General features: G+C 50.1%; 2 protein-coding genes across 2 annotated transcripts; both read left to right on the plus strand.

The window, feature by feature from the left end:
- Positions 1-4689: 4689 nt before the first annotated feature.
- LOC137308170 (histone H1-like) lies at positions 4690-5298 on the plus strand. Its single transcript, XM_067977053.1, has 2 exons — positions 4690-4872; positions 5020-5298. The coding sequence occupies exons 1-2, from the start codon at positions 4690-4692 to the stop codon at positions 5296-5298; spliced, it is 462 nt and encodes a 153-aa protein (XP_067833154.1).
- Positions 5299-7533: 2235 nt separating this feature from the next.
- Positions 7534-7845, plus strand: LOC137308151 (histone H4). Its single transcript, XM_067977036.1, has one exon. It carries the CDS (start codon positions 7534-7536, stop codon positions 7843-7845), a length of 312 nt encoding a protein of 103 aa, XP_067833137.1.
- The last annotated feature ends 3820 nt before the right edge of the window (positions 7846-11665 follow it).

Below are 11665 nucleotides of genomic sequence, written 5' to 3' on the forward strand. Positions count from 1 at the left end.
TATTCGAATGGATACTGCATGTATTAAACTCACTTGTGTGTGAGAGTTCTGGGCCAGTATTTAATTGTAATCTCGGGGTATCTGGTATTTAATTCACGGATAATGTTGCCCTTTTGTGAAATTGACAATCTGAAAGTGTGACTTTGGACTGGGATTTTTGGATCTTCCTGTCAGCGGGACTGAGTTCGGGGGAAATGGAAACAGCGTCTGCCTCACCTGCTCTGTTTCACTGTTGGATTGAAAATGTGTCTCTGGAACCTGGGATCAGTGTGGGACTGACTACTTCTGCTGTCTGAGACTCTGGAACTGATGACCTGTCTGTGTCTCTGTGCTCTGTGAGTGATAATATACCTACTGTGTGTGAGAAGGAGCTGGCTGCACTCTTCCTTGGCCTCGGGTGGAGGAAACTTCACATTCATTCTGGATCCTTCAAGTATTTGCCTGTGGAAAGAAACGTATCTCTTGTAACTCAAGAACAGGTGAGGTAGAAAATACAAAAGTGATCAGTTTAATATCTCTGTCAATAATTATTTTGAATACCCACAAATGAAAACCAGTGATACAAACAGTGTCAGTGTCTGACTCCACTGCAGGACTGCAGCACTCAGCTTCTGATACCAGGTGTTTTGCGCGATTTTAAAACAATTTAGTGATATCCAGACACAACCCAACCCCTGCACTGATCCATGAATGGGACTACCTGATGGGGCAGGGACCTTTGTGCAGGTCAGGTTTCTAATCCCCTCTCCCAGGGGACTAACCGTTCAACTGAAAGCAAACAGCCGCTGTTTAAAATGTCTCCTTCACACTTCTCGCCTGATGCCTGCAATAGATGCTCTTTGTATAACTCCCCACATCCTTACTGTCCGGTTCTGTTTCCACTCTTCACTGTCCAATAACAATAAACAGGAGGAGACTGGAACTAAACCAGGACCATTCACTCCTGGTTTGGGGAGAGAAAGCAGCAATGATTTTAATAGCAGCTTCTTCCCATTCTCTCTCCCTTCCCCTGGACACACCCTGTCCACACACAGCCCGAGAATGACCTCTCCCTTCCGCCCCCCCTCTCACTCCATGTTCCGGGACCAGTTCCTGATCCACTCCGCCTCTTACAAACATCCCCCGGACTCCCCCTGCCCTTCCCCCGGACTCAATGCCGATCTCTGAGCCCATCTGCGGACACGGTCCCGGAGCGATGAGCTGCTGTAACGAGGCTGCTCTTTGCTCCCTTCCCCCGGGGGCCGTGATCTCTCCATTCCCGCCTGTTTTAAACCATCTTCTTCCGCTCACTGAGGGAATGGCGCCCACAGGCCGGGCTGGGGGAGGGCAGCGCGCATGCGCTCTTCTGCTCACCACCAACCAGCGCTGGGGGCGGGGCTGAGTCACGCATGCGCAGATATCTGGTTTAATTCCCAATCCTGAAATCGATGGAAACTTTCCCCAATTGGAATTTTTCCGAGTCTGAGCAAAGGAAGTGGGTCTGGGGGAAAGGTCAGAGGGAATGGGGTCCACAGGCAGTGCAGGAACAGGCACCAGAATGGGGAACAGATGGGATTCCACCAGTGCCTAACGCTGGAATCCAGACTGACTTTCCAATCTCCAACTATGAAACTAGATGTTTCCATCACTGCTGTTTCTCTCGGGATCTTTTGATGGGAAAGAGTCTTTCAGAGATAAAGTGGGCGGCTGTGGAATGAGCCAAAGGGTTCTGTTCATTCTTGGCCACTTTACTGATAAAGTAACGCCTGACCCCGAAACTGGAGGGAGGATTTCTCAAACCAATCCTGGAGAAACATGGGAGGAAAGTGGGAGTCGGTGTATTTGCTGGGACTGTGCAGGGTGAATATCTGACGGCAACAGTCCCAGTTTATTTCAATCGGAGTGAAACTCTCGGTCCCTGAGAGAAATACTGAACGGCCCTCTGCTGCAAGATTGCAGAGGGTACAACATGCAAGAGAGCGTTAAATGTGTGACACTGTCCCTGAGAGTGGGATTAATAATGTGTCTGTCTCTGGAATAAGATCAGTTAGAGATGAGACTGTATCTTCGGTCACTCCACCTTGGAATAGCAATTGGAATGGAATAGTTCCCTATTTATTACTGGGTGAAAACCGCTCACAACAGGTCAGTTTTTCTGTCCCTCTTGTACTGTATATGAAGGTGGGATACTGTTATTGAGCATGATACAGATACACTGATGGGAAGTGTGAGACTGATACTGTGTCTGTCTGTATCTCTGTCTCTCAAGCGCTGTACATGAAGGTGGGGTAATGTTTACTGAGCGTGAAATGGACACACTGATGGGGAGTGTGAGACTGATACTGTGTCTGTCTGACTGTTTCTCTGTCTTTCCATTTTTGTTCCGGTCCGTCTCTCTCTCTCTCTCCAGTTCTGCACATGAATGCGGGATACTGTTACTGAGCGCAATATAGACACACTGATAGAAAGTGAAAGAGTGATTCTGTGTCTGTGTGCTGTTGGTGAGACGATTACTGTCCCTTCTACTATAAATGAGCCGGTCTGATGGTGCATTTATCCGTCTCCAGCACAGGCCGAGCGGGGAGGAAAGCCTGTCCGGGAATTGTCAATCTTGCGAACAGTTTGTCCTGTGAATGTACAGATGTGAACATTGTGTCAGAGTCTGTGTGTTAAAGGGGCGGGCGGGTTAGATTAATGTCACTGTGTTTGAGTCCGGCCTCATCGCCGGATGTCCGAGTCCCTTTTGAATATAATTTAAAAGACTCCCTTTCAAAGGATCATTGTAAACAATTTTACAACACCAAGTTATAGTCCAGCAATTTTATTTTAAATTCACAAGCTTTCGGAGATTTTCTCCTTCCTCAGGCAAATGTTTCAAGAGCTCCTTGAAGCCTACGCATTTATACATATTGAACAATACATGGTGTTTACAGACTGCCCCTGCAACTGCCCGTTGCCAAGGTAATCACCGTGTTCAGACAGAGAGGTGTTACCTGCAGAACCCCCGAATACACATTCAACAAAAAAACAAACAGGGAAAAAAAACAGAGAAAAAAAAACACAGAGAGAGGCAGAAACATCCGGAAGGCAGAGAGAGCCAGCAAATGACCCATTATATTAAAAACAGATAACATTTGTTTGCTGGTGGGGTAACGTGTAGCGTGACATGAACCCAAGATCCCGGTTGAGGCCGTCCTCATGGGTGCGGAACTTGGCTATCAATTTCTGCTCGACGATTTTGCGTTGTCGTGTGTCTCGAAGGCCGCCTTGGAGTACGCTTACCCGAAGGTCGGTGGATGAATGTCCATGACTGCTGAAGTGTTCCCCGACTGGGAGGGAACCCTCCTGTTTGGCGATTGTTGCGCGGTGTCCGTTCATCCGTTGTCGCAGCGTCTGCATGGTCTCGCCAATGTACCATGCTCTGGGGCATCCTTTCCTGCAACGTATGAGGTAGACAACGTTGGCCGAGTCACAGGAGTATGAACCATGCACCTGGTGGGTGGTGTCATCTCGTGTGATGGTGGTATCCGTGTCGATGATCTGGCATGTCTTGCAGAGGTTACCGTGGCAGGGTTGTGTGGCGTCGTGGACGCTGTTCTCTTGAAAGCTAGGTAGTTTGCTGCGAACGATGGTCTGTTTGAGGTTGGGTGGCTGTTTAAAGGCGAGTAGTGGAGGTGTGGGGATGGCCATAGCGAGGTGTTTGTCCTCATTGATGACATGTTGAAGGCTGCGGAGAACATGGCGTAGTTTCTCCGCTCCGGGGAAGTACTGGACGACAAAGGGTACTCTGTTGGTTGCGTCCCGTGTTATTCTCCTGAGGAGGTCTATGCGATTTTTTGCTGTGGCCCGTCGGAACTGTCGATCGATGAGTCGAGCGTCATATCCCGTTCTTACTAGGGCGTCTTTCAGCGTCTGTAGGTGTCCATCGCGTTCCTCCTCGTCTGAGCAGACCCTGTGTATTCGCAGGGCCTGTCCATAGGGGATGGCCTCTTTGACGTGGTTAGGGTGGAAGCTGGAAAAGTGGAGCATCGTGAGGTTGTCCGTGGGCTTGCGGTAGAGTGAGGTGCTGAGGTGCCCGTCTTTGATGGAGATTCGTGTGTCCAAGAAAGAAACTGATTCTGAGGAGCTTGATGGTGGGATGGAACTTGTTGATGTTATCGTGTAGTCTCTTTAGTGATTCCTTGCCGTGGGTCCATAGAAAGAAAATGTCGTCGATGTATCTGGTGTATAGCGTTGGTTGGAGGTCTTGTGCAGTGAAGAAGTCCTTTCAAAGTCCTTTCAAAGGATCGCCCTCCTTCTTCCCGAGACCCGAAGTGAAAATTTAAGGTACGGTTTCAGTTCAATTCAAGATTTCAGCCGAAAAACAGAGATCATGTCAGCGATCAGATGAGAGAGCGCGATCAGTGCAGCAATGAAACGGGTTCAAATCGGAACTGGTGCTTTTAATTACGGTGAAAGTTTTTGGACAGCAAACATTCCGGTGTTAGAGATGGGAAGGGACTAGTCTGGGACTCTGGAGTGCCCGATTTTAATTGGAATCGGGGAGTTTAAGAGGAGAGAGAAACACAGAGAGGCTGGAGGGGCCGGGAGCTGACAGCAGGGTGTCTCCGCCCCGTCCGCTCTGTGCCTTTAAGTTGCTCTGTGCCGCCGCCTCTCGTTTCATTTCTGACCCAGCTCTGACTGTCAGAGATTTTCTCCAGCGTCCAGGACATGACAGATACTGCAGCCGCCGAAACGGCAGCTCCCGCCGCCGCTGCTCAAACCAATGCTCCGAAGAAGAAGAAGGCGGTTCTCCGACCCAAGACAGCCGGTCCCAGTTTGGGAGAACAGATCCTCAAGATTGTGGCGGATTGGAAGGATCGCAAGGGGATATCCCTGGCCGCGATAAAGAAGGTTCTGGCTACCAAAGGCCTGGATGTGGAGAAGCACCGGTCCCAGATCAAATTAAGTATCAAGAGAAATGTGGAAAAAGGCTCCCTGGTGCAGATCAAGGGCACGGGCGCCTCGGGCTCCTTCAGAGTCGCTAAGAAGGAAACCCAGGCAAAAGTGGGAAAGAAGGTGAAGAAACAAGTGACCAAGAAATCTCCCGGAAAGAAACCAGCGGTCAAAAAAACAGGCGTCAAGAAATTAACGGCCAAGAAATCAGCGGTCAAGAAATCGACCACAAAGAAGGCGGCGAAATCCCCAATTAAGAAGAAAGCGGCGGCTAAGAAGCCCAAACCCCCCAAGACAGTAAAGGCGAAGAAGGTGCAAAAACCGAGGGCCAAGCCCAAGCAGAAGTCAGCAAAGCCGAAGAAAGCAGCGGGCAAAAAGAAGTAAAAAATCTGAACCCAACGGCTCTTCTCAGAGCCACCCACGTCTCTCAGAAAAGAGCTGATCCCGGAATCAGATGATTCCTGTCCCGGGGCCGGGATCAGGTTTCAGATAGAAATCATTTACAATAATCCCAGGGTCCTGGTGACTCGCTGACATTCGCTACGCCCGCCCCACTCCCACTGTCTGATATAAAATAGGGAGAATGGGATATCCGGGCCGGGCCTCACTGGAACTGGGGCGTGTTCACCTTCTCTCCCAGTTCATTTTTCTCACAGATTCAGGGCGAGAATCCGTGACAGGGGAAAACTGGCGGAGATCCGCCGCTATCACAATTCAAACCGCAACACATGAGATTCTCCTGATCAGCTGGAATAAAGTATTTATAAACTGCTGAACCCGTCTGGGAGGGGATGTGTGGGGGGATAGAATCGGGTCTGGGACTGAAATGGAAGGAGGCGGGTTGACTAGTTATAGAAGGGACTGTATTCAGGCAGGAATATTACTGACTGTTAATTGTAACGGGGCTTATTTAAAAGCTCCGGGTTTCTGTAAATCCTTGAATATGAAGCCCGAGTCTGTAAGGGTTTGTGCGGAGCGCTGTGTTTCGGTTCAGTTATCGATAAACGGTTTGAAATTGGCGGGTGGAGAAAGCTGGAGGTGGAGCAAGAAGATCAGAGACCGCACTGTCCGTCACTCTGACTCTCTCCGCCCCTCCGTTTAATGTCTCACTCTGTCTCCTCCCCTCTCTGTTTAATATCTCACTCTGTCTCCTCCCCTCTCTGTTTAATATCTCACTCTGTCTCCTCCCCTCTCTGTTTAATATCTCACTCTGTCTCCTCCCCTCTCTGTTTAATATCTCACTCTGTCTCCTCCCCTCTCTGTTTAATATCTCACTCTGTCTCCTCCCCTCTCTGTTTAATATCTCACTCTGTCTCCTCCCCTCTCTGTTTAATATCTCACTCTCTCTCCTCCCCTCTCTGTTTAATATCTCACTCTGTCTCCTCCCCTCTCTGTTTAATATCTCACTCTGTCTGCTCCACGCTCTGTTTAATATCTCACTCTCTCTCCTCCCCTCTCTGTTTAATATCTCACTCTCTCTCCTCCCCTCCCTGTTTAATATCTCACTCTGTCTCCTCCCCTCTCTGTTTAATATCTCACTCTGTCTACTCCCCTCTCTGTTTAATATCTCACTCTCTCTCCTCCCCTCTCTGTTTAATATCCCATTCTGTCTCCTCCCCTCTCTGTTTAATATCTCACTCTCTCTCCTCCCCTCTCTGTTTAATATCCCATTCTGTCTCCTCCCCTCTCTGTTTAATATCTCACTCTCTCTCCTCCCCTCTCTGTTTAATATCTCACTCTGTCTCCTCCCCTCTCTGTTTAATATCTCACTCTCTCTCCTCCCCTCTCTGTTTAATATCTCACTCTGTCTCCTCCCCTCTCTGTTTAATATCTCACTCTCTCTCCTCCCCTCTCTGTTTAATATCCCATTCTGTCTCCTCCGCTCTCTGTTTAATATCTCACTCTCTCTCCTCCCCTCTCTGTTTAATATCTCACTCTGTCTCCTCCCCTCTCTGTTTAATATCTCACTCTCTCTCCTCCCCTCTCTGTTTAATATCTCACTCTCTCTCCTCCCCTCTCTGTTTAATATCCCACTCTGTCTCCTCCCCTCTCTGTTTAATATCCCATTCTGTCTCCTCCCCTCTCTGTTTAATATCTCACTCTGTCTCCTCCCCTCCCTGTTTAATATCTCACTCTGTCTCCTCCCCTCTCTGTTTAATATCTCACTCTGTCTGCTCCACGCTCTGTTTAATATCTCACTCTGTCTCCTCCCCTCTCTGTTTAATATCTCACTCTGTCTCCTCCCCTCTCTGTTTAATATCTCACTCTGTCTCCTCCCCTCTCTGTTTAATATCTCACTCTGTCTCCTCCCCTCTCTGTTTAATATCTCACTCTCTCTCCTCCCCTCTCTGTTTAATATCTCACTCTGTCTCCTCCCCTCTCTGTTTAATATCTCACTCTGTCTCCTCCCCTCTCTGTTTAATATCTCACTCTGTCTCCTCCCCTCTCTGTTTAATATCTCACTCTCTCTCCTCCCCTCTCTGTTTAATATCCCATTCTGTCTCCTCCCCTCCCTCTTTCACTCTGTACATGTTTCACTCAGGTCGGGGCAGGCTGCATAAAAAGGGAACCAGCACAAGTTCGCTGTTCATTCAACAGCGATTTCAGTGAAGAATTATCATGTCTGGCAGAGGTAAAGGAGGCAAAGGACTGGGCAAAGGTGGCGCCAAGCGGCACCGCAAAGTTCTTCGTGATAACATCCAGGGTATCACCAAACCAGCCATCCGCCGCTTGGCTCGCCGTGGCGGTGTGAAGCGGATCTCGGGTCTGATCTACGAGGAAACCCGCGGTGTACTGAAGGTTTTCCTGGAGAATGTGATCAGGGACGCGGTCACCTACACTGAACACGCCAAGCGCAAGACGGTCACTGCCATGGATGTGGTGTACGCTCTGAAACGGCAGGGCCGCACCCTCTATGGATTCGGCGGCTGAACGACTCGACACTTTCCAAACAAACACAAAACAAAGGCTCTTCTCAGAGCCACCCACCGCCTCACAGAGGGAGCAGTGACCTGGGAAGGGGGGAGAGGAAAGATCTCGGGCCGGGAAGGAGTTTCCGATAATCTATTAATGTGGGGATATTTCTCCAGCACTCGTTACAGGGAGATCAGAAAAACGGCCGGGGTTCTCGGCCAACCCGAGAGAAGGAGCGGAGTTCCGGGTTCCACGGTATAAATGAACAGGCGGGGATGCAGAGTCTTTCCCCAGACATTACATTCTCCGCTCAGAGTAAAATGCCGCCTCACTCCCTCTCCCGCTGTGTCCCTCTCTGCTCGGTGTTCATTCCCTGCCCTCATTCAATTATCAGTTCAATGTGAAGTTTCTGTGTGAGGAGCGGTTCACCGGGTCGGAACTGGCGGGATTTTTGAATTTGAAGCTGGACTTTGTCCCGTTCCGGAAAGCAATGAGCGGGACTTTATTCCCGCCCGTTTACAGACAGGTCAGAGAATGAACCGGAATGTGAACCAGCCTGAGATTTGAGCTGAGGAGTGGGAAATAATGGAGATTATAAAGAGAGAGATTCTTACATTGCTGGAGGGAAATGAGATTTTCTTCAAACTGTTATTTGATGCTCTGAAATTGGCGGGCTTTTTGAAATTGATGATTAATTTCACCTCAGCCAATTGGGTCACAAGAACTCCCGCCCTTTCGTTCTGACTGTCAGAGCTCGGTTCAAACCTGCCAATCACAGTCCCGGGGCGGTCCCTCCCTGTCTGGGTGGTGGGTCTGCAGCCAATCACAGACCAGGGGCGGTCCCTCCTTGACTGGGGGTCGGTCTGCAGCCAATCATAGACCAGGGGCAGTCCCTCACTGTCTGGGTGGTGGGTCTGCAGCCAATCACAGGCCAGGGGCGGTCCCTCCTTGACTGGGGGTCGGTCTGCAGCCAATCATAGACCAGGGGCAGTCCCTCACTGTCTGGGTGGTGGGTCTGCAGCCAATCACAGGCCAGCGGCGGTCCCTCCCTGTCTGGGTGGTGGGTCTGCAGCCAATCACAGTCCCGGGGCGGTCCCTCCCTGTCTGGGTGGTGGGTCTGCAGCCAATCACAGGCCAGGGGCGGTCCCTCCCTGTCTGGGTGGTGGGTCTGCAGCCAATCACAGACCATGGACAGTCCCTCCCTGTCTGGGTGGTGGGTCTGCAGCCAATCACAGTCCCGGGGCGGTCCCTCACAGACACTTTAAAATGTGGCCCCAGAGCGGACTCGCTATTAACAGTTTCTGTGTCTCAGGTTGTGTTGCGATCTGTTCAGAAAATGGCCAGGACCAAACAGACAGCGCGTAAATCGACCGGCGGGAAAGCTCCTCGCAAACAGCTGGCTACCAAAGCGGCCCGGAAGAGCGCTCCAGCCACGGGCGGAGTGAAGAAGCCTCATCGCTACAGACCCGGCACTGTGGCCCTGAGGGAGATCCGCCGCTACCAGAAATCCACCGAGCTGCTGATCCGCAAACTGCCCTTCCAGCGCCTGGTGCGAGAGATCGCTCAGGACTTCAAGACCGACCTGCGCTTCCAGAGCTCGGCCGTCATGGCCCTGCAGGAGGCCAGCGAGGCTTACCTGGTGGGGCTGTTTGAGGACACCAACCTGTGCGCCATCCACGCCAAGCGAGTCACCATCATGCCCAAAGACATCCAGCTGGCCCGCCGCATCCGCGGGGAGCGCGCTTAAACCCGACCCGGCTTCAGCACCAAGTGCAACAAAGGCTCTTTTCAGAGCCACCAAATCAGCAAAGGAAAGAGCTGTGATCTCCTGGGTTGAAATCGCAGGGCCGTGCAGTTCACACAAACACTCGAATGTCGGAGTCAGGGGTTTAAAAGTTCGAGCCTCACTCCCAACACTTTACTGGACATTTGAGTCCAGCACTGAAGGACAGGTGCAATCGGACGGGATCTGAAACCCATGCTGGATGTAAGGAACCAGACTCGGATCACATGACGTTTCAGTCTATTGTCTCCCTGCAGCTACAGTGACTGTTTCAGTGTAACTCGCACTAATAGATCCAAAGGCAAAGTGTGTCTTGCTCTCTCTCAGCGCTAGAATCAGGAACAGTGTAAAACATTAGTGTTACATTCACTGAAGCTCGTAACTGACACAGGAACAGGCTGACAGGGACAGAATCAATCCCTCAATCACATCCAATAACACGGGCAAATTTCACTCACATTCTTGATTCAGTAATCGCTGACACATTAATCAACACATCAGTCAGCTTCTGTTGTACAAATCTGGGTAAAATAATACAGACCGAGCAAGTGTTGTCGGAGGATGAGACTGTAAATAATATTGGGTGGAACACAACAGAATGTATCTTGATACATCCCTGATATTTCTGCATCCCTCCCGCCCAGTTTAGTGACAATTCTGATATTTTGTCTCATTCACCAGACAAACTGCAAATTTCACTCTATTGGAGATTAGCGACATCTGCTGTCCGGAAGCGAAAACTTCAACAGACCGATATGGATCATTTGTATTTAACAAGTTATTGTTAGTTCTCGAATCGGAATCAAGTCCTTATTAAATTGATTCCTGACTCTCTTCAGACAGTAACCAGCCCTTTCATAGATACAGTGGGTGGCTCTGAAAAGAGCCTTTGGGTTATCAGGTTAAGTCTTGGCCGCTTTACTTGCTCTTGGTGCTCACATGGCTGGTTTTCTTCGGTAGCAGCACGGCCTGGATATTAGGCAGCACCCCGCCCTGAGCGATGGTCACCCGTCCCAGGAGCTTGTTGAGCTCCTCGTCGTTGCGGATGGCCAGCTGCAGGTGTCTGGGGATGATGCGGGTCTTCTTGTTGTCCCGGGCCGCGTTGCCGGCCAGCTCGAGGATTTCAGCCGTCAGATACTCGAGCACAGCAGCCAGATAGACCGGGGCTCCGGCACCCACACGTTCAGCGTAGTTCCCCTTTCGCAGGTGCCTGTGAACACGGCCCACAGGGAACTGCAGTCCGGCCCGGGATGAGCGAGACTTGGCCTTGGCCCGAGCTTTACCGCCGGTTTTTCCTCTTCCAGACATTTCCCCAATCTCACAAACACTTTCACAAAGAATGAAGAAATCCTCCCGAACTCGCCCTTTTTATACCTTCTGGAGGAGTACAGTGGGGGCACTTGTGATTGGTCCACCTGCTCTCAATCTCATTGGGCTGTTCGTTGAACCAATCCGAGAGCTGCTTTATTCACCAATCAATAGCCAGCAATGAGAAAAGGGCGGAAAATCCCGAACTGAACAGTTTTTGAAATTTGAAAAGCCCGCCAATATATTTCCAACACAAGAAGCGGATTTAGTAAATAATGTCGCGTACAGAGAAAGATTGAAAAATCTCTCTCCTTTTACTCTGTTATTCCCCATTTCCCGTCACAACTTCCAGAATCTTTTACAATCCGGTTAAAATCTGCCTTCATTCACCGTTCACTTTCAATCGGGCGGGAATAAAGTCCCATTTTGTAACGGGACAGATTCCAGCTCAATCTTTGTAAAAGTAACAAACCCCAGATTGTGGATTGATCCCTGTTCACAGGAGCTGCTGCGGGATCGAAACCGGAGCCGAGACTCCTGGTGTAAGAAGTGGAACAGTGAGAGAGCCTTTAGACTATTCTGTACTCGGTGTGAACACCCTTTCGGGATTGCTGCTTTACAAAGGATTGCGGTTCTGAAAGTGAGATTCCCGAATAATGAACAAAGATGAAAAGGAGAAAGAAATGACTGAAGTCTAATCCCCCGCCTTAAAACGGCTCTGACGGGGCAGATGCGGGGGAAGGGGTG

Source organism: Heptranchias perlo, unplaced genomic scaffold, assembly GCF_035084215.1.
Source record: "Heptranchias perlo isolate sHepPer1 unplaced genomic scaffold, sHepPer1.hap1 HAP1_SCAFFOLD_122, whole genome shotgun sequence".
Classification (NCBI taxonomy): domain Eukaryota; kingdom Metazoa; phylum Chordata; class Chondrichthyes; order Hexanchiformes; family Hexanchidae; genus Heptranchias; species Heptranchias perlo.

Coding starts and splice junctions, on each gene's coding strand:
- LOC137308151 (XM_067977036.1), top strand. CDS start 7,534: ATGTCTGGCAGAGGTAAAGGAGGCAAAGGACTGGGCAAAGGTGGCGCC.
- LOC137308170 (XM_067977053.1), top strand. CDS start 4,690: ATGACAGATACTGCAGCCGCCGAAACGGCAGCTCCCGCCGCCGCTGCT. Junction 4,873..5,019: donor CCCTGGCCGCGATAAAGAAG/GTTCTGGCTACC, acceptor AAGGAAACCCAG/GCAAAAGTGGGAAAGAAGGT.